This window comes from Ammodytes marinus (genome assembly GCF_949987685.1).
Source record: "Ammodytes marinus genome assembly, chromosome: 23".
Lineage (NCBI taxonomy): Eukaryota > Metazoa > Chordata > Actinopteri > Uranoscopiformes > Ammodytidae > Ammodytes > Ammodytes marinus.
The window spans coordinates 22252524-22275023 of record NC_137227.1 but is presented as its reverse complement, the minus strand read 5'-3'; the positions used below and the strand labels follow the sequence as shown (position 1 = coordinate 22275023).

Below are 22500 nucleotides of genomic sequence, written 5' to 3'. Positions count from 1 at the left end.
GGAGATAGCCCCCTGCTTTGATATGTGGCTCATGGAGTTCTCTATATACAGTATATGGAGAAAATAAGTTATGAGATTTCAGGGAAAGCAGAGAAGTTTAAACAGATATGTCAGCCTTTCCTGGACTATATAACAGTACTGAAGGGACCTACATGACACCTCGTTGACTTTTTATTTTCTGCTTAACATTTACCTTTAGTTTAAACAATGTCCTTAGAAACCTGTAAAGTAGAGTATGCCATGTTGGTTGTTTTTATTTTGTTTTGACTTTTGTTTGTGTGTTCACTTATTCAGTTGTGTGTTTGTGTTCTTAAAAAAAAGTAATCAAAAAAATAAAGTATTTAAAAAGAAAAAGTTAACAAACAATTCTGTTCAATTTATATCCGGTTTGAAATCAAACCACCAAATAGGAATTTCACAAATACATTTTTTTCTTGTTTTGCTGTTCGTTTTCTTTGCATTACTTTGTGAAATGGCAATCAGCTGATCTTTAACAGGCATATTTTGGATGAACTAGACTAGAGGCCTACAATGTATCATTGTTTTAATGTGGTCGTGTTGATACATACTCCGGTACAGCAGGGGGTGGCCTACAACGGAAGTCAGTTTGTAGCCCGCCGCCATTACACGTAGAAGAAGAAGAAGAACGTTTGTGTCGCACTTTGAGAGAAAAGCTGCTGGACACACACACACACACACACACACACACACACACACACACACACACACACACACTGCTGGATACAGACAGAGCAGGAATGGAGGAGGACGTCCCCACCAGACAGACAGCGGGCTCAAGCGGCGCTCAGGTCAGTGCTCATGACGTCAGCGATCAATAGAAGGATTCATACACAGACTATAGTGGAGTTAGCCTTTAGCTGTAGCATCCAGACCACGTGTTGATCAAATATCTGAAGCCATCGCTCGGGTTGTACATTAAGAAAAACTATATGAAAAAAGTATCATCTGTACTGATGAACTGTTGTTATTGGCCACATGGACAGAATGAGAGACCCATAGATCTGGACTCATAGATATACTAGTGATGGGTCGGGCGACACCGATGCGTCGGCGCATGTGTTGAGCTCATAGAGCGAAGCCCCGTGTCGGTGCGCGTATCGCTTTAAAGGCCAGGACACACCAGCCCGATAATCGCCGTCGTCAAAAAAAATGGAGTCGGCCGTTTCAGGAAGCTCCAGCTTCCCGTCGCTGCTAAAGAACACACCGAGACGACTGTTTATTTTCCGTACGCTCGCGGGACGTAATGTCTCCACAACAGCAGGCGGCGCTAATCTGTATTGTGGCCAGGGACGTTGGAACTACTTTCTGAGGGGGGGTGCTGTAAATTGGCCGAGGTGCAGCGCTATCAGACAAAGCAGTAGGCTACTGGTAAAATGAGCAATCTATAACCATGATAAAATAGCCTACTTATATCTAAAATAGCTATTAAAACGAACTATAAAAGCAAATAACATTTATGAATTTTCCAAAGTATCCTATAGCCTTTTTTTTATCCTGAATTTGAACGATGTAGGTTTTGATTAAACATTGGGTTATGACAACAATTGTGACAGTGGGGGTCTGGGGGTACTCCCCCAGAATTTTTTGAGCATTAAATGCTTAATTTCCTGCATTCTGGTGAATTTTTATTCACCTATTTGTTCCTTTTCTGCATAGCCTACATTTGTATTCTTGAGCCCCGGCGCTGTGATCGGTGAATGATAACCGGGGCAGTGCACGTCACGTTGTCGAGGGGAAAGCTTCCGCGATATCCGTTAGTTTCAGTTTACAGCCGACAAAGTTACAATCACAACGACCGCATAGACAGCGCATGGACAGCGTTTTAATGAAGCCTCTCATTCTTATTATCATAAGGGCATTGAAGCAAATTATGAAATCTTAACATTACGGCGGCCCTGCTGGTGCGTAAAAGGACAGCGCAGTTGGCAATCTCTCCTCAGCAGTGCAAGCCACAGCAAAAGTCCATCGCACAGCCGATTCCTGCCTCTGATACGTTGACTCGCAACATAATGACTGTTCCACCCGAAAAAATAAAATAAACACAAGTTGGACACAGGTCCTGAAGCTGAATGACCGCTCTGGTAACGGGCAGTCCATTACTGGACGCCGAATACTAGACCCCGAATATAAGACGACCCGACTTTTTTACGACCTTATGAAGTGTTAATATGTTCGCCTTTACTTGATGCATGCGCGCTCACCGGGCGGCCGGCGGGGACACAATTCTTATCAGCGGTAACTTGGCACGATACCGGCACACACCTTGGAGGAGCAGGTGCGCAGGTGAACGTTGCATCCTGTCAGCGCGTCTCTCTCTCTCTTTCTCTCTCCCCCCTGTGGCAGGGCGCTTAGCAGACTGGATTTTTAATGATAACCTAATGCTCATTAGTGCGCGCCCCTCAGCACTCTCACCTACCGAAGTGCGCATGGGAAGGCGGGGCACAACCGTAATCTCGTCCTGGGCACGGTGAAGAAATGCGACAGGCATATGTAATCTAGCCTACATAGTATACTGTATAGCCTATAAACTATATATATTATAGTGTTATGCTCTGTCAAGTTGATGTGAGGGAGCAGGAGATGGGAAAGAGAGGACTTAGGCTATGAGATTGTTTACAGAGCAATCGCGGGAGCACAGGGCAAAGTGTAGGGGGGCGGAGAGGGGGTGCAGGCGGTGGTGAGGGGGGGTGCGGCCGCACCCCCCGCACCCCTACTTCCAACGTCCATGATTGTGGCCCGAAAAAATACGAAAGCCGGAAATGATTGGACATCTCTCTAGAGCATAAACATAGATAGAAATACGTATTTATATTTATGGACCATAAGAGCACAATTTTTAGCAGAGAGTGTCGAGCATGGTGTCGAGCAGTCAACAAGGGTTGATGCATGTGAGTACTCTCAAAACGAAACGAACAAACACATTAAAACGATGGCTAGCTGTTGTTAGCTGTTTGTGCTACCCGCCTCACTTTCGGGCTTCACTGATTCGCTAGCCCTCCACCAATCAAATTGCTCCAAATGAAAGACGGTCGGCCGCCGATTGAACATGTTCAATCGGCGGCCAACAGGCTCAAAACAAGCCCGACAACCTCTACGTCGGCCGACGTCACGGCACACACCAAACAGATTCGTCTTTTTTTTTGACGACGGCGATTATCGGGCTGGTGTGTCCTGGCCTTAAGAAAGTCACGTCACGATACAGTTGCAGTATCGCTTGTCGATGCGGCTCGTCGGGCGCGCCAAACTGTGTTTAAAAGGAAGCGCATCTGTGAACGGGATGCTTCTGTGCCAAAACAATCACGCATCATTTCAAACGAAAACCTTGTCTGCAAGCCATAATGGAGCCAGAGAGAAAAATAAAAGTTTCCGCCGTGTGGGACCATTCTGATCTTATATCCGCAAATAAGGTATTTGTTTTTATTTCCTTGTAATTTCATATGGTTCTTCCCAGTTCCCACTTGATCTATCAGAACTCAACACCCCAACTTTCACTACAATATCAAAGATATTCAAACTTTGATTAAGATATGAAATATTACAATATAAAAAACAATAAGTTAAATTATATTATTGTATAGCCTATCATGGTCATTAAATCAGTTGAGTCTGTGATTGGGTTGCCGGTAATGATTTTAAAGATTCAGCAGATGTCAGTATGGAGCAGCACAGTGACACAGTACCGACACAGTATCAATACAGTTTGGTAATGTGTCGAAACGCTTCACGAGGCCTCATCGACCCATCACTAAGATATACATAGAAGCCGCCTTTGGCTCTGTTGTACGTTGGAACGATGCATCGCAGCGGCCGCCATTTTGGAATGGGGAAGACGTGCCTTCTGCAAGAGTACCTATTTGCAGACACATGGGGGGAAAAGTGGAGCTCCACCGGAAGTCAATTCTATTGGTCAGAATTGTACGCCCCAAACTCAGTTCACTCGTTCATTGGTCAAAAGCGTTGTCCCTCACCGAACGTCATTTCATTGGTCGAAACCCATGAGCTCTCAATTTCATTGGTTTAGAAGATGACAGCTATAAGTGCCGGTACATTTGACAGCTTCATTAAATGACGTATCAGAATGGAAAAGACGCTTTTGGAAGTCAGGATAATTATATATTTGTTACACAGATATGCCTAATTGTCAACTGTCAATTGTTTGTTAGACAGATAGGACTATAAAGCAACCTTAACATTGCCGGAGTGGTGCTAGTACACAGTAAAATACGTCAGTTTGTTAAGGGTCCCAAGTGGGCAGGACGGTGGTAAAAAGTAGATGTTGAGGTAGAAGATGATTGAAGCAACAAAGCTTTGTGTACATCTTCCGAAATCCGTCTCTTTAATTCACAATTACCACAAGTAGCCTAGGTCAATCACATACAAATATAAACTCTTATCAATAACACACAAAAAGTGCTACCACATTAAAATAAACAGCTCATTTTAAAAGTGGGGTGAAAGACAGACACATAAGGTGACAGTTTCCATTCTAGATCCTGATTGATTTACCAGATCCCTTGTCCTCTAGTGATCACAGTTTTAATTATTATACAATTTCTATATTCATATTAAGCTAACGATCGATACTCGTCTGTGACTTTGTGATGACGCAATTTGAACAGTAACGATCGCGTAGCCGCAGAATTACATTTCAACCATGCATAGCCTAAATAGCCTATGTTCAGTGGCACATACGTTAAAAAAAACTCCTGTTAATAAATAAACAAATACATACAATACAATAGGTTTATTAATCTGAATGTAGAGCATGTCACGACGTGTAAGGTGGCCGCATATGAACGGCACGAGGGCTGAGAACTACGCCACTGATCAGATAAATGATTGGTCAAAAGTAAAATCATCAGGAAATGATAAAAACATCCCGATGGAGATTTCTATGGAGTGATTTTGCTTTAAACTGTACAGGGTCGCGTTGTGGCAGTGACTCTTTCTTCAGTCGGAGCTGCAGCGTGAAGTGAAAACAAACTCTGTAGAGATGTTGAGATAGAAGATGAATGAAGCAACGAAGCTTCTGAAATCCGTCTGTTTAATTCACAATCATCACGAGTAGGCTAGGTCAATCACATAGGCTACAAATATCAACTCTTATAAATGAAACACTTCTAAACCAATGAAATTGAGAGCTCATGGGTTTCGACCAATGAAATGACGTTCGGGGAGGGACAACGCTTTTGACCAATGAACGAGTGAACTGAGTTTGGGGCGTACAATTCTGACCAATAGAATTGACTTCCGGTGGAGCTCCACTTTTCCCCCCATGTGTCTGCAAATAGGTGCCTCTCGCCTTCTGACTGCATTGAGTCAATGGAGACACGTCTGTAAAGCCGGGAACACGCCGCACTGGCCACGAGGCGAGATACATACATACACATACATATAAAGTCAATGTACTAGCGCGTGGCCGCGCGTCCACCCAATAATCGCCTCATCGAAGCGCGTGAATCGAAGGCGCTGCCATTTGCAGCGCGGCCAACATGTGCGGCGAACGCAGAAGATGACATTTTTCATCTTTGCGCTTCCACAGCCAATCAGCGTTGAGATTGCCCGGTGGTCTGCAAGACGAGGTGGGCGTGTGGAGAGTGAGGACATTGGGCTTCCAATACATTCTGCAAGTATGTGTATTTTGCATCTGTTTAGCTGTTGGTTGTACTTTAGCCAAGGTAGCGCCGGTTAGCATAGTGAAACTCACCCAGCTGTGTGCTGTTCCTGAGTATAATATGAACCCAAAGTTGACGGCGGTGTCCGTGTGGAATTCCAATATAGTACAGCGAAGCACCGGTGTTGTCCTCCGTCAGCCGGCACACTTTCACTTTCAGGTAGACTGATGTCTGCCTTTATTTTTGCCGCTGAGCACACACTGCTGTTGTCATTGTGTTTAGTATGTTGCTGAATTGCTGTTAACCCTTATGCCCCGTTAAAAAAAAGTTACACTGGGACCGCTTCGTACATTTTGTGTATTTTGACCTTTAAACTGCATTAAAATTATGAAAGATCAATATTTTTTCACAATTTTTTTTTCCATATTGTTCATGAAGGGGTTGTTGTTCAATCTATGTCATGATTTCATTAATCACAATTAAAAATTAACCCTTTAGATGCCAGTTTTGATCATATACCACCAACCGCTTTAATGAAAAATACACAAAAATTCAATATTCAAATCTTTTTTTTTACTTTGATTATTATTAGTATCACCGGCTCACCCATCTGAATGATAGGTGAGAAAATTATATTTGGTGCATTATTACTTTTTGTTTTATGTCAGATTGAATAAAAAAGTTACACTGGGACCGCTTCGTACATTTTGTGTATTTTGACCTTTAAATTGCATTACAATTATGAAAGTGTCGTAAGAAAAGTCAAGCAAACGGTGATATAGTGTATAGCATCAGGTTTATTTTCAATCAAGAATAGCAAGAATTCTCCGCGGAGAGGTCACTAGTTCCAACACATGTAACGTGCAGCAAAGAGTGACCATGTTCACTCAAAATCATGGACTATTTAAGGACAGGTAATTGAGAGACAGACAGGTAGGCTGGGTGGGGGGAAGGAGGGGAAGACAGGTTGGGAGACAGACAGGGCTTGAGATATACATTCATATTATAATCGTGGGTGGGGCAGGCTGCCCCAGAACAGCAGGAGGCTGTCTGCAGGAACATTGTCACCTTTCAAATGTATAGTCAGGCTGGCTCCACTCGGGAGATTGAGGGGGATGGTTGAAACTACATTTCAGTTAATCAGTTTACACTAAAACACAGTCAATGTATGCCTATACAGGCCTGTAGCAAATGTTTCCTATTTCATTAATAAGCATTCTAACATTTGAGTCCAGACATACATCATATGCAAAATCCGCCACCACACTTCACTCTTTTTATCATATTATGATAACATAAAAGATAGCAAACCACAGTAAGGCAAAATATACACTAGGGGAACAAATAAAACCCCAAAACAGTCAAAATGTAAGGCAAAAGTAATAACAGGGAATAATAAAAAAAACCTCGTAAGGAAAAATTATAAACCCAGGACAGGCCAAGAATCAAAGGATAAGGCCAAAATATCAAGAAGCGAGTTTAATGTGAAAAAACCTCATCGAATTCCAAAGAGGAAAAACATTAAACCAAAGAAACAAAAAAAACAAAACAAAAGTTTAAGGCCAAAGAAACAATGAAAAGCTGAAACCAAAAACGATAAGGCAAAATAGTCCTAGAATGCCTGTAAAGTTCAAAGAGCCCCAAGGGTAGCAGAAAGGCAGACATTTTCCATCAGGTCTGAAAGCATGGAGGGCGCACACTGTGCACCCTCGACGGCGATGAGGGTCCTGTAGACAGACAATAGGAAAGCGGTGTTTCACATCTGGGGGGGGGGGACGCAGGCCAGACACATCAAGACTAAAGCCCAAAGCGCGGTAGGGCGTCGTCTGGCTCTCCATGGAGCGAGGTGGTTTGGCCGTCCTCTTCTTCGTCGTGGCTGGTGCTGGTCCAGCTGATGTCATCTGGTCCATGCTGGTGGGCTGTAGTCCTGTAGGTGCCTCTCGATCCGTTCGCTGTGACTGGCATGGATCCAGGTGGTCCGTTCTGCAACCTTCACGGCCGTCATGGAGGAGAGGAGGAGTTGAAAGGGTCCTGTCCCTCGCTTGCTTGTCAGAACCTCCGTCTGGGAGCCATGACCACAAACCGATCCTCGGGTGGTGGCTGGTCGTGGTAGTGCATCCTTCACCAGTCTGTGGAGAGCAGAAAGAGAAGACAGGGGAGTGACCGTGACAGGGACAGTTGACAGCAGGCGTGCTTAGAAAAATTGTTTGTGGGAAAACTCAAGTATTTTGTTTAACGGCAGTCATAGCCGCTATGGCAGCCAAAAAGAAACAGTTTGTAAAGGTATCACATATGCGCCCTGCAACTACTTAGGGTAGGAGCAAATAGCATCAAAAGGGTTGTCACTAATGTGTGTGTTGGATGCAGAAATCACCGTGAAGCCAACTTGGCCTTGCTCTGAGGCCAGATGCCGTGAAGCAGAGACATCCACCAAAGCTCCAGGTCTGGAAGGGACAGCGGAGGCGCCTTTCAAGTCAGGACAGGGGAAAACACTGCTGCATACACTGTGACGCATAGAGGAGAGAAGGATATTGTTCAAATATAATCAAAGAGACAGCGACATGAGGTATCAACATGGCAAATTGAGAAAAGCCCACTAAATCAGCTTAAAAGGGAAAGAAGATAACACTTATAGCAGAAAGTCAAAGCCATAAATAACAACAATGTTGACTTGTCAAATAAACAAAGTGATCTTACCTTTTGGATGCGGTCATCAAGCAAAACGTAACCATACTAAACTTACCGATTGGACCCGCAAGGCCAACAATGTAAACTGTGGTGAAACATCAACAAGTTTGCAGCAAAATGTTGATAATGTGCAGCAAATAAAACAAAACAAATTGCAAAGTTAGTTGTGTTAAAATGAGTTGTGTTAGGTTTTAGGAAAACCACAGAATGCGAGAAACAGTACAAAGAAACATAAAAGAAAACAGGTATGGGAATAGCATGAGATGAGCATATTTCCAGGGAAATAATCAGCACCTACAAGAGTCGGGAAGCAAAGATGAAGTTAGTAGCAAAACAAGAAACAAGTTTAAGTAAAACTTAAACGATCGCTGCGCGCAATAAATCAACTGAAATGCACACCCAAGTGCACAGAGTTAATCCAAACAAAATCAAAAATCAAGCATTCAAAAAATGCTGGCAGCAAGGTGACCAAGATGTCTTATGGTCAGGCAGATGCCAGAGATTCCACACAAAACACAGAGAGAGAAAAACAAGCCAACTGACTGCTTTTTGGCAAAACCAGAGATCAGAACTTTGTGCTCTGACACATAAAACACCTCAAACTCAACCAAACTATAACAACAACAACAACCCTCTCACTGTCTTACATGTGCTGTGAAGCAATATGCAGGCAAACCACAGAACACAAATCACAAAATCCTGCAACAAAGAAACCTAAAATCTCTCTTTTCTTTTTTTTTTTTTTTTTTTTTTTCAAAAACACAGAACACTCCACTGGCAACAAAAACAACCAAATAAGAGGGCCAACTCTGCCCTTATGCTTTTCCCACAAGAAAGGAAAAGTTTCAAAGGAGTTAAAACATGCTGGAGAAAAAGAAAAATTAGTACAAATGAAAGCACTGTAGTAAAAACTATGAGGGAATTGGCTATACAGTAAGTGGGCTATCAGTGGGCAAGGGCAATCTCTATCGCTTGCTCTGGGACAGAACCACAGAGCACTATACAACATCTCTCCTACTCTGTGTTGCAAAGATAAAACAGCCCACAGTCAAACAGGCTAAACCAACCTAAATGTAGAGCCTAACAAATTGCCAAGTTGCATGAACACGAGGGTTCAAAGGAGAAAGAATGGAATAGCAAACCTGCAGGAGGAAAAGTTAGTGCAAGCAGCCAAAAACGTTTCATTTATAACGGAAAATAAATGTCTGAAAGGTGAAAACTGTTTAGCATTGCATGTTTTAAAGGCATTGATGGCCGATCAAAACGGTGAGTGGGCTATCAGCAAAAGTGATTGTCACAGCGACAGTGGTGCAAGGCTATAGTGAAACAAGGGGGAGATACTTACATAAATGTAAAAACATGGGTTTCTGTGCTATTGAGAAGTAAAATGGGCATGTTGGCTGGGCCTACAAAAGGGGGATCTAAAAGAAATGAGCAATCAAGAAAACAATACAGCTTCTTTAAGAGTGGCTGTGCATGTTTATCTGTGGTTTAAAGAGATGTAAATGAGGGAGTTTGGCTTGAACCAGGACAAGTATTTTCTAAAAACAGATGGGCTAGTCCTCTTTCTAAAAGGAGGCATGTAGTAAACAAGATTAATGCTAGAAACAAGGCAAAAGTGACAAGTACATGGAGACAGGCTAGTCCAGCCATGACTGCAAAAATGAGAGTAGCCCTTTTTGCTACAGAGGATCCATGTAAACACAGGAGGTGTAGACAAAGGCATTTGTTAACAGAGTCAACTTAGGTGGCAGTGTCCCTGTCGTGCTGAAGGGAGACTGAAAAACAGACAGAACAAATTATTTTAGAGATGGGAAGAAAACAGCATTAAATCAGGCAAGTTTAGCAAAAGTCCCCAAAGTCAGGAAAACATTGGGGGAAAACACAGTCAATCCCAGTAATTTACACATGGTGAACACAAGACAAAAGGCCATGGTCAGGACGGAGGATTAGACAAAAGGAAGATGCAAATGATGAGATGGTTGAACTAAGCAAAACACAGGGAGGATACCACACCTTGGAAGTGGGCCATAGCAGACGAATAATAACAAGAGAAATACTCTAAGCAGAATGTAAAAATGGGCACCTTGGTTGGCCCAAAAGTGTTTAAAAGTAAATTGGTAAAATAGCTAACCTGAAAGCCTACATTCGACTGAGGCATATCCATAAGCTAGGCTAGATAGAAGAGCAGACATTCACAACAGTGACCTAGGGAATCGTCGCTTACCAACTGGAAGAGTGTTTGACGCTGCTCCTCTGCTGGAGAGAGCAGCGGAAATGAACATGGAGCCAAAAGAGCCCACAGGAAAAGCCTCTGAAAGAAATCACACACTAGCAAAATCAAGTGAAAACACGTCAACCAGCCCCGAAGGCCGGCTCCTGTTTTTGCGTGTGGCTAGTTCAGCCACAGAAAATGACTTTGCACAATGTTCCCTTCAACAGGACAACTCCAAACTCAAAAAGGAATTTAAAACAGATAGGCAGCTAGCTTTAGACAAAGTTAATGGCAAGGCCATCTGAACAGGGAATTAAATGGTAGCTAAAAGACATATGATGCCTCAATATCCTAAGGCTACAGGCCTGAATGCTAAAAGTAAATGGTTCGAAGCGTCCTGTGGAGCCTTCGCTAGTCAATTGTCACCACCACGGATGGGGCAATCGCGCTTCCAGTGCCCGGATTTCTTACAATGGAAACAAGTATCGCGGACAACTTTGTTATTACGAGATTTGTAGTTGTTCGAATTGTAGTTCTTATTTTGTCTGAAGCGGCCATTTTGTTCCCGCCCACTCTCGTTCTGCGTGCCCTGAGACATCGCAATCGCGAGGATAGCCTGGTGAAGCTCAGATGCTCTCGCCTCCAACGTCTCTGTTACCTGCTTTTCCAGAAGTAACTCCACGTGGGCTGCGTACACCTCGATCAACTGAAGCTTGGCAGAAGCCCAAGAAACACACAAATGTTTAATCAAATCAGCATTTTCCTTATGCATACCGTTAAAGTAAGCGTAACGTAAGTGGGCTTCGAAAGCTGTAACGGGTCCTTCGTTCAGATTATCTGGGGTGGGAAGCCCACAGAAGTCCTTATGGACTATAGTTAGACGAGCAAGATAAGAGGCTGTAGTCTCGTTACCGGTTTGTTTACATAGAGAGATTTTCACCAAGTCAACTTTGGGCGGAGAAGCAGAAATGCAATGCTGGGCCAAATCGGTTAACCCTGTACTGTAGAGCGCGTTGGAATCGAGATTGTTTGTGTCGGAAAGGGTAGCACAATCACTATATTGTATACAAGGCGAATTTGGATTGACTAAATCAGCCCGTTTGCTAAAAATCTTCCCCATTGTAAGGGAAAACACAGGAATAGGAGCACAACACAAGTTTTCTTACCTTTCCCTTGTGGCGCCCTGGCTAGTTAATCACAAAGCAAAACAGAATGAAAGAACAACAAGACAATACAAAAAAAAACAAAGACAAACAATAAAACACTTATGAAATTTCAAAATTCTTGCTATTTGATCGAAAACAAGCCCCACTAACACAAATATCTTGGTCTGTAAAAGGGTTAACAATTCTAGTTTAATCTCCCAGAAGGACCTGTTTAATAATTCAGGCTTTCCAAGCCAACTGCTTGTCCCGGTCCGTCAACCGAACAAGTAACATTACCAATTACTAAACTACCTAAAACCTTCCTCTCAACCTGCTCAGTTCAACTTGAACAAATAAGACTAATTCGTCAATTCCAGTCCCGTGCTTGGCGGAAGGCCATTCAAATGCATTAACAGTCACAAAGCACCCGGGCCGAAGCTAACTCGTGGCTGTTCACTTTGGCGTTCTAGCTTTATTACACTAATGGTTAATTAAGGTTGATGCTCACTTCCAAGTAAATTTAAACGGGAGAGTTTCGCTCCGACTGTAGGGTAAAAAGTTCCTACAGAGATGTCCTTAGAAGTAATCCTTTAACCCAATTGTTGTTGCTTTAAAACAAAACATATTCTCACATACCGATTCGGAGGAGATGACAGAGTTCCCCACGGGACGGCCAACAGAGGTCCTCTCTGTCCCGAAATGGAAGGGCTTGAGAAAAAGGTGATCAATCTTCTTGCAGTCTGTTTGTCCGGTCCCGTGGACCCTCTGCCGGTGTTCTCCTTCCTGGAATTAACTCGCCAAAAACTGTCGTAAGAAAAGTCAAGCAAACGGTGATATAGTGTATAGCATCAGGTTTATTTTCAATCAAGAATAGCAAGAATTCTCCGCGGAGAGGTCACTAGTTCCAACACATGTAACGTGCAGCAAAGAGTGACCATGTTCACTCAAAATCATGGACTATTTAAGGACAGGTAATTGAGAGACAGACAGGTAGGCTGGGTGGGGGGAAGGAGGGGAAGACAGGTTGGGAGACAGACAGGGCTTGAGATATACATTCATATTATAATCGTGGGTGGGGCAGGCTGCCCCAGAACAGCAGGAGGCTGTCTGCAGGAACATTGTCACCTTTCAAATGTATAGTCAGGCTGGCTCCACTCGGGAGATTGAGGGGGATGGTTGAAACTACATTTCAGTTAATCAGTTTACACTAAAACACAGTCAATGTATGCCTATACAGGCCTGTAGCAAATGTTTCCTATTTCATTAATAAGCATTCTAACATTTGAGTCCAGACATACATCATATGCAAAATCCGCCACCACAAAAGATCAATATTTTTTCAAATTTTTTTTTTCCATATTTTTCATGAAGGGGTTGTTGTTCAATCTATGTCATGATTTCATTAATCACAATTAAAAATTAACCCTTTAGATGCCAGTTTTGATCATATACCACCAAACGCTTTTTGGAAAAATACACTAAAACTCAATATTCAATTTTTTTTTTTTTTTTGATTATTATTAGTATAACCGGCTCACCCATCTGAATGATAGGTGAGAAAATTGAATTTGGGGCATTTTTACTTTTTGTTTAATGTCAGATTGAATAAAAAAGTTACACTGGGACCGCTTCGTACATTTTGTGTATCATTGACTTCCATTATAACGACACTTTTTGAACCCCCCTTTAAATTAAAGTGAAACGGTTTTTTTACCTCTGATTTCCAATTTTTCTGCAGAAAACACAATGCAATTTGATAAAATAAAAGAGAATAGCAAAATTTTCCCATTTAATCACCTCTGTCTTTATTTCAAAAGATGGGTTTTTATCAAATATACAGCATTTTTTAAACAACTGTTATCAAAACAGACAACACCATAACCCGTACAAGAACAAAACAGGTGTGTGTGTGTGTGTGTGTGTGTGTGTGTGTGTGTGTGTGTGTGTGTGTGTGTGTGTGTGTGTGTGTGTGTGTGTGTGTGTGTGTGTGTGTGTGTGTGTGTGTGTGTGTGTGTGTGTGTGTGTGTGTGTGTGTGTGTGTGTGTGTGTGTGTGTGTGTGTGTGTGTGTGTCTCTACTGTGCGTCAGTGCACAGTGTGCACACTGGTGACCAGTGCTCCCTGCAAACGTGGTCCCCGCACATGGCACAGCAGATTGTCACCCTTTTGTGGCAAATTGAGCAAAAGCCCCTATTTGCATTCTTCGATTTCTTAGACGGGACTGCCCTTGCCTCATCTTCCTCAGGTTCTGCTGGCTCAGCCTCCTCAGCTCCTGCCTGCACCTCCCTGACAAGTGCGGCTGCAGTGGGGGCCCGAGGGAGACGCTGCCGCTGTGCCATCCAGGGTGAGACCAGGGCCATCCCCAGCTCTTGGAGGAAGAGCCTGCGGCGCCAGGTCTTGCTTACATTCCATTGTGGATTTACCCATCTCCACAGGACGTACGCGTTGTACGCACTGACATCCAGCATGTTAAAGAACAGGCTGAGCGGCCACCTGCTCGTTCTTCGGCCGCATCGGTAACAGCCCACAACCTATAGGATAAATATAAAAAGAGAGAAAATAGGAATAAATTATTGTTTCAAACATATATATCCTTTTTTGTCTGCGAGGGCCATTTGTAGACTATATACAGAAGCAATAAAAAGTAAAAAATTAACTTATAGTTTTACATACCTTGTCCAGGTTATCGACTCCCCCTTTGCACTTGTTGTAGTCCATGATGATTGTGGGCTTTTGGCCAGCCTCGTCGCTTACTGCTGCCTCCCTGTGGCGTGTTGACATAACAAGGACATTTTTCTTCTTCTTGGGCATGTAGGAGACAACGGTGTGGGTCTCTGTGTGGGCAAAAAGGGAGGACTGGGGCTGCCTCTGGGCAAACTGGAGGAGCTGACGGGGAAGCTCCCTCTTGTTTTTCCTGATTGTTCCAACCATTGCATTTTTCTTTTTCAAAAGGTCCACACCCAGCTGGTAACTTGTGAAAAAATTGTCACAGGTGACTGTGTGACCCTTCAGTCCCTCCATCAGCTGGAGGACCACCCTCTGGCCCTGTCCGACCTCTCTCTCACTCCCCAGCTTGCCTGTGTAAGGCTCCATTTTAAAGGCATATGAGGTCTCCGAGTTGCACGCTACCCATATTTTAAGGCCATATTTTGCAGGCTTCTGAGGCATGTATTGCCGAAACTTGCATCTGCCTCGGAAGGAGAGGAGCTGCTCGTCAATGGTGATGTCAATGCCCGGATTAAAAAGGATTGGCAGCTGATGCACCCACATCCCCCACAGTGGCTCAATGGCAGCTAATTTGGAGAATTTCATCCTCCTAGGCCGGGTGAGCCTATCATCAAACCGAATTGCCTGCATCAACTCTTCAAATCTGTTCCTTGACATTGTAGCTCGAAACACCGGCCGACCTGTTTTTTCATCCCACAATGATCGCACAGCCTCACCTCTAGAACGGTACACTCCGGCTAGCAGCAGAAGCCCCAAGAATGCCATTAGTTCTTTCTCCTCCACAAGCTTCCAGGGCTGTGTCCTGGGGGTCCGCTGCATGTACAGGTTTGTATTCTTTAGAATCTCTTTCATGATTTTATCCGTCATCAGTAGGTTCCATGCTGATTGGATGTCCGTTATCCGGGCAGTTGCAAAGCGAGTTGGACCTGGCTGGGGGATTGCTGGGGGGACATGCCGCTTCATGATGTCAGCAGTGGGGGACCAACGGATTTTCCCATCCTTAGACCACAACATATCCTCCAGTCCTCCATCCTCTTCCGACTCTGAACTGTCTGAACTTGGTGGCGGCATCCAGACATCACTTGCCGTTTCGGTGTCTGACTCAGTGGAGTCAATCTCCTCTTCAGATGAGTAGTCAGAGCTGGAGTCGCTGGAATCAGGCTCTGGTGCTCTGGAGGAAGAAGCCTGGGAGTCAGCCACTGACCCCCTCGGTTCAGGCCGCCGGCCATGGATGTTATCAGCGCTGAGCTGGGAGCAGGATTTGCCATAAAATCGACGCTTGTCCATGGCTGCCAGATTAGAAATGAATTTTTCTGATACTGGGTGTATAGAGTAACTTTAGATCAGCCGCACCTGCATAAACAAAACTCCTGCCTTCTCACCTTGTTTACATTTTCGCACCATGCAATTCGCTGCACCAAAACTGTTGTTGGGGCACTGGGGTCATGTTGATATCTTCTGACAAGTTGAGGGAGTGTAAAAGTGTTTGATCTATTGACTTCAAAGACACAAGTCAGAAAGGCTGTCACTTGTTCTCTTTGTTCTCTTTGTGTGTGTGTGTGTGTGTGTGTGTGTGTGTGTGTGTGTGTGTGTGTGTGTGTGTGTGTGTGTGTGTGTGTGTGTGTGTGTGTGTGTGTGTGTGTGTGTGTGTGTGTGTGTGTGTGTGTGTGTGTGTGTGTGTGTGTGTAAAAGTGTGCTTGTGTGTGTGTATGAGAGGAGAGAAATAGAAGGGGTACAGATTTGCAGCCATATTATCCAATGACACATGCAAACACACACACCCGCACACACATACACACACAATCTTTTTCTGTCATGGACATGCAGACAACAGTCCCTCCCATCCATATTCAAACACATTTGACATTTTTCTTTAGATTTGTTGTCGCAGTGGCCAGTATTCCTGAAATTTTTGAAAATTATGAAAAATCCTATTTTTTTTCTCGTTTGTGTCATGAGGCAAGTTTTCCCCCAGTAATACACCATATGCAATTCATAAATCAACTAGATAAGAGTTAAAACCTAAAATATGATGCCTTACCTTCTAAATGAATGCAAAACATTATATAAATTCAGATTTTATCTTGCCATGGCCAAGGAATCAAAAATACTGGTTTTATGGCTTTCTATGAGTTCACGAAATGGCATCTTTTTAGACAAGGATTTCAGTGTATGTGATTTGAGTACACACAGACACACTCCTGGATTTTTTTTTTTAACTTCAACCATTCTGACTAAAAGAGGTGTTCACTAACTACACATCAAAACTATTTTATTGTATTTTTTTATTTTTTTTATTGGTTTGCAGCCATGAATTACACAAGGATGCCAATTTGTTGTAAAGGGTCACCATAGAGATTAGTGGGGGGGGGCTAAAATGGGGCATTTTTTTTATTGACCTCATTTTTACATAACCTTATCAAGTTTACTACAGAGAAATGGGAAATTACAGTCAAAAATATTTTTCACTTTAATTTAAAGGTGGGGGTCAAAAAATGTCGTCATAATGGAAGTCAATGGTACACAAAATGTACGAAGCGGTCCCAGTGTAACAAAAACATCTCACACAGTCAAAATGAAGTGGAAATGGATGAAACTCAGAATATCAAAACTTCATTGTAAAACACACCTTCTTACCAAATTTTATGGCTAGGGGACAATCACAGCCAAAATTATCTCAAAAATGCAACCCCAGATACACAAATCTCCACCAGCGGGGCATAAGGGTTAATGTGTAATATGTGTGTATTTGCGATCGGGGTGCGTGTTCAGGCTGTTTTAATGTTATTTGTGACATGACTGCCGCTGGTTACACAGTGTACCTACATCTGTATTTTTTGGCACAGCTGGACCATGTTATTGTTGTTGTTGCACCGTAAGTGTGACGGGTCTGATCTCGGCGTCGGGACTATATGGCCCAATATGATCAAGCGGCGAGCCTCTTGCGATCACGCGGCCAATCGCCGCCTTCGATGTGGCGGCCGGCGGCTGCGGTGAATATGGCCCAATATGACCCAAATGATCAAGCGGCGAGCCTCCTGCATTCATGCGGCCAACCGCCGCAGGCGGCCAGTGCGGAGTGTTCCCGGCTTAAGGATCTAAATCTTCATTACTAGCTGCATTTTCAACCGATTTTCAATCTGTTTGGCTTGTTATAAATGTGAGACTTATATTTATGATACAGGTTGATACAGAATACTTGGGTTAGGGCAGTGACGTGCGGTCAGGGTAGGCAGGCGCCGCATGCAAAAAAAATTAAATTAATGTTTTATTTAATAAACTTCTATTTGTATTATTACTGTTAATTATTTCGATCTTTACATGTAATCCGCGATTACTTTAAAAAAGTGTAGACGTTTTGATGAGAAAGGTGGCAGTTAGTAAGTTACGCCAAAATAAGCTGAGCCTTTGCCTCCAATTCATTGTGGACGGCAAGCAAAAAAATATTTTCGCGCATGCGCACTTCGATTTGTATTCTTTAACATGTACGCAAATAAGCATAATTATTTATGCTTATTTTGACGTAAATGTGGTATGCTAGAAGCCTTTATGTTACATATCATTCATAGACCAATTAAAATCGAGATATTACTGGACATTTACGCAGCTTAGGCCAGTGGTTCTCAATATATTTCTGTCCCCCCCAGGGGACAGAAATGTCCCCCCCCTAAGTTGAAATGCTATTGAGAACCTGCTAATATTTATTTATTAATCTGTACAAAACCACTGTATGAGTTTCTGGCAGGAGCATTCTGCATACAATCACCTTATTATCAAATTAGATAACAAAAATTAGCTGAGATAACTTCTGCAGCAAAAAAATTCAAAGTTCAGTTTATTAGCTCAATTTGTAACATTTAAACAAGACTGCTCAGTCTGTGTGAATCTCAGGACAGAGAAACAAGAGCAAATGATTCACTGAGGTTTGCATTTCATTCAAAACATTTTTAAACTGTAAACATAGTTAAGGTGGTGTTTTTTTATTATTATATGCCAATAGGCCTTCTGTGATGCGATAATCAATAATTCATTAATGTTATTATTAGTCTACTTGCTCGATTTCTTTTTAAATAGCCTACAGAGACACTTGGAGACACATGTGCACATTTATTTACTGCAAATCGCAGCCTTTCGTGCGGATATGACCATACACAAGCACCGGTAGACCGATACTGAGTTGAAGGAGTTTTTTTTTAATCCAAAGACAGTTGAAGGTAGGCCTAGAACACTTTTAATGCAGTCCATGATGCGGACCACTGTGATAAGATATGACACTGAAGTGATAAGATTTTTAAAAGACACGACTCTGCTTGACATTTAACATTACGTCATAAGACCTACTGGACGATAAGGGTATCGATAAGCTCAAACGTTATTGATTTTCGGGTTTTGAATAAAGCGGAAACGGGTCCTTAATAGAACCGGGTTTCAATCCCCATCCCTACTGATAACGGGACTGAACCATCAAAGAAAAAAAAATGCAATGAAGATAAGCTAAAAGGGAGAGTGATAGACGGGCGGGAAGAGGGCGTTGCCAAGCAACGTGTTCACAATTTCACGGGAGTGAGCTGCAGTGTTTACTCCTAAATGAATGAGCGGTACTAAAACAAAGTTTACTTTGCTTCACCATCATCAGAGGACCATTATTCATCTGAAAAAGTCATTATTTACAACAACATAAACACATTACCTCATCGTGATCCATACTAACTGCCGTCTCTCGTTCATTCGCTTTCTGTGAGGACACGGAATCTTTCAGCTCCGTGAGAGTAGTTAGGTGACACTGCTGCATCAACTCATTGCAATCAGGTGTGTGTGGCACTGACTGGCATTAGTTGATGCAGAGTCACTAACCACTCTCACGGAGCCGAAAAGAGTCCGGTGCCCTCACACTTTCAACACAGGGACATGCTCTATATTGTTTCCTGATCATTTGACTCTCGCACGCCCAGCACGCGCTAGAAAACAGCTTTACGACAGCTGGCGTCGTAAAAATACCACCGGTTTTGTCCAAAGGGGCCGCCAACGGACAAAGTTACTCGTAGTAGTTTTAAGCATGGATAGTAGTGACTGAGCGTGCAGTGGAGAGAGAAAGATATGCAGACAGACAGAGAGAGAATGAGATAACTTTATTTTATAATTTAGTTCTTTTTACTTAGTGATCATCAAGCTGTAGTCTGACTCCCGCTCCAATACGGAGATGAAAACATAACTGAACTCTCCTGACCTGGCATATTCACACAATCAGCTGTGATCCATTGCACCACTATCATGTAATCATTTCTTATGGAGAGAAGTATCAAAATGACTTGATTCTGTTATTGATATGTATCTACAGGTGAAACTCGAAAAATTAGAATATCGTGCAAAAGTTCATTTATTCCAGTAATTCAACTTTAAAGGTGAAAATAATATATTATACAGACTCATTACATGCAAAGTGAGATATGTGAACCCTTTGTTATAATTGTGATTATTATGGCTTACAGTTTATAAAAACCCCAAATTCAAAATCTCAGAAAATTAGAATATTACATAAAATCAATAAAAAAAGGTTTTTAAATACAGAAATGTCGGCCTTCTAGAAAGTATAATCATGCATATGTACTATGTACTTGGTTTGGGCCCCTTTTGCATGAATTCTTGCCTCAATGCGGCGTTGCATGGATGCTATCAGCCTGTGGCACTGCTGAGGTGTTATGGAAGCCCAGGTTGCTTTGATAGAGGCCTTCAGCTCGTCTGTATTGTTGGGTCTGGTGTGTCTCATCTGCCTCTTGACAATACTCCATAGTTTCTCTATGGAGTTCAGGTCAAGAGAGTTGTCTGGCCAATCCAGCCCAGTAATACCATGGTCAGCTAACCAGTTACTAGTGGTTGCTGGCACTGTGGACAGGTGCCAAGTCTTGCTGGAAAAGGAAATTGTCATCACCATAAAGCTTGTCAACAGACGGAAGCATGAAGTGCTCTAAAATCTTCTGGTAGATGGCTGTGGTGACTTTGGACTTGATAACACAGTGGACCAACAGCAGCAGATGACATGATACCTCAAATCATCACTGATCCTAATGAAATGTTGCGTTTCATTTGGAAATCAATGTCCCACAGTCTAGAGGAAGAGTGGAGAGGCAAAACATCCAAGTTTCAACAGTCAGTGATGATTTTGATAGCATCCATGCCACTCTGCATTGAGGCAGGAATTCATGCAAAAGGGGCCCAAACCAAGTACTGAGTACATTTGTATGATTATAGTTTATAGAGGGCCAACATTTCTGTATTTAAAATCCCTTTTTTATTGATTTCATGTAATATTAAAATTTTCAGAGATTTTGAATTTGGGGTTCTCAGAAGCTGTAAACCATAATCATCAAAATTATAACAAATTAAGGCTTGAAATATCTCACTTTGCATGTAATGAGTCTATATAATATATTTGTTTCAATTTTTAAGTTCAAATACAGAAATAAATGAACTTTTGCACGATATTCAAATTTTTCGAGTTTCACCTATCTTTCACCTATCTTTCACCTAGCTATAGGCAAATGTTAAGACTCGTCAAGCTCTGTGTTCTCTGGTGTCGTCTTTTCATGTTTCCTGTTTCATTTTGGTAAACATTGTCTCTTCCTGTCAAGTGTCCCTTCTGTGTGATTACTGGCCCCACCCTAATGTGTGTGACCTGTTTCTCCAATGTCTTTGAGTATTTAAGTCCTTGTCTTCGCCGACCCTGACTGCACATCTCTGCCTCACTCATACTTTGTCTTTGTATTTCTGTCTGTCTGTCGCTACAGAAACAAAAAGGAAAAGGGAAACCTAAACCTCACCGCTGTCAACAGTGTAAGAAAGAGTTCATATTGAGGTCGGCCTTAACGAGACATGAGAGAATCCACACCGGAGAGAAGCCGTACAGCTGTGACAAGTGTGGCAAAACATTCACTCTATCAGGAAACCTCAAAAGCCACCAACGTATTCACACTGGAGACAAGCCGTACAACTGTGACCAGTGTGGGGTAACCTTCACTACATCAGGACACCTCAAAGTCCACCAACGTATTCACACTGGAGAGAAGCCATACAGCTGTGACCAGTGTGGCGAAACATTCACTCAAGCAGGAAGCCTCAAAAGCCACCAACGTATTCACACTGGAGAGAAACCGTACAGCTGTGAGGACTGTGGCCAGAGATTCACCCAGCAAAGTTCTTACAATGTTCACAGAAACATTCACACAAAGGAAAAAATCTACCCATGTCAGTATTGTGGGAAAGTCTTCAGTTTCCCCTCCGGATTGAGGCATCATGAGCGTATCCACACTGGAGACAAACAGCACCAATGTCAACACTGTGACCAACGGTTCTACACACCGTCTGAACTCTCACGGCATGAGCGAATCCACACAGGACACAAACCGTACTGTTGTGACAAATGTATGAAAAGCTTCACCAGAAACTCCAACCTGAAGAAGCACAAATGTGTTTAAACCTGGACCCCCTGTGTCAATAGTGAGTTTGTAAATGAAATGCAGAGAGGGGTTTACACATCATGATCTGACTCTGAGCATCTGAGCACACTGCTGAATGTGTTCACACTGTTACACAGTTAGAAGCGATAGTAAAAGACTGAGATGTGAAATCAACTCTCCAGATCCCTCTAACCACTGTGCCACGGGCGCCCCAGGATAACCAACTTTTAATGTTTTATTTGTTTAGTTTTGTTGCATTTAATCATCATCTTTTTGTATTTTGTTTATATGTTTTGACATTTGTCTTGGAAATCTTACAATAGGCTAGTCTTTGCAGTTATCCCTTTTTAATGTCGAACTCATTTAATTACTTTTTTTTTTTTTTTTAAATGATTCTATTTGGAGAAACTATGTTAAAAAATAAAAAGATGTACAAGTGCAGTCCGTTTACTATAGTCACGTGTTAATAAACGGGTTACACATTGTTCCTTCGATTTAAGCTTGAAGTGATTTTTTTGAATTCAACATCTTATGTAATTTCCATATCCTCTCACTGCTGAAGGTTTTGAGCTGTTTTGGCATTTTATTAAAGACTGGACTGAATAAATAAAAAACATTTAAGCTTTGTTTCTCTAGA

The 22500-nt window shown here is 42.5% G+C and overlaps 1 protein-coding gene across 1 annotated transcript in view; it reads left to right on the top strand.

Moving 5' to 3' along the window:
* Positions 1–22500, top strand: part of LOC307269045 (uncharacterized protein) — a gene marked incomplete at its 5' end in the record, with an annotated part of 24038 nt that overhangs the window by 838 nt on the left and 700 nt on the right. Inside the window, 3 exons of the mRNA XM_080051868.1 lie at positions 752–809; positions 5564–5651; positions 21195–22500. The exon at positions 21195–22500 is cut by the window's right edge and continues 700 nt beyond it. Of these exons, the coding sequence (XP_079907994.1) occupies positions 752–809; positions 5564–5651; positions 21195–21881 (833 nt within the window). The 3' untranslated portion in view covers positions 21882–22500. The remainder of the gene's footprint in view (positions 1–751; positions 810–5563; positions 5652–21194) is intronic.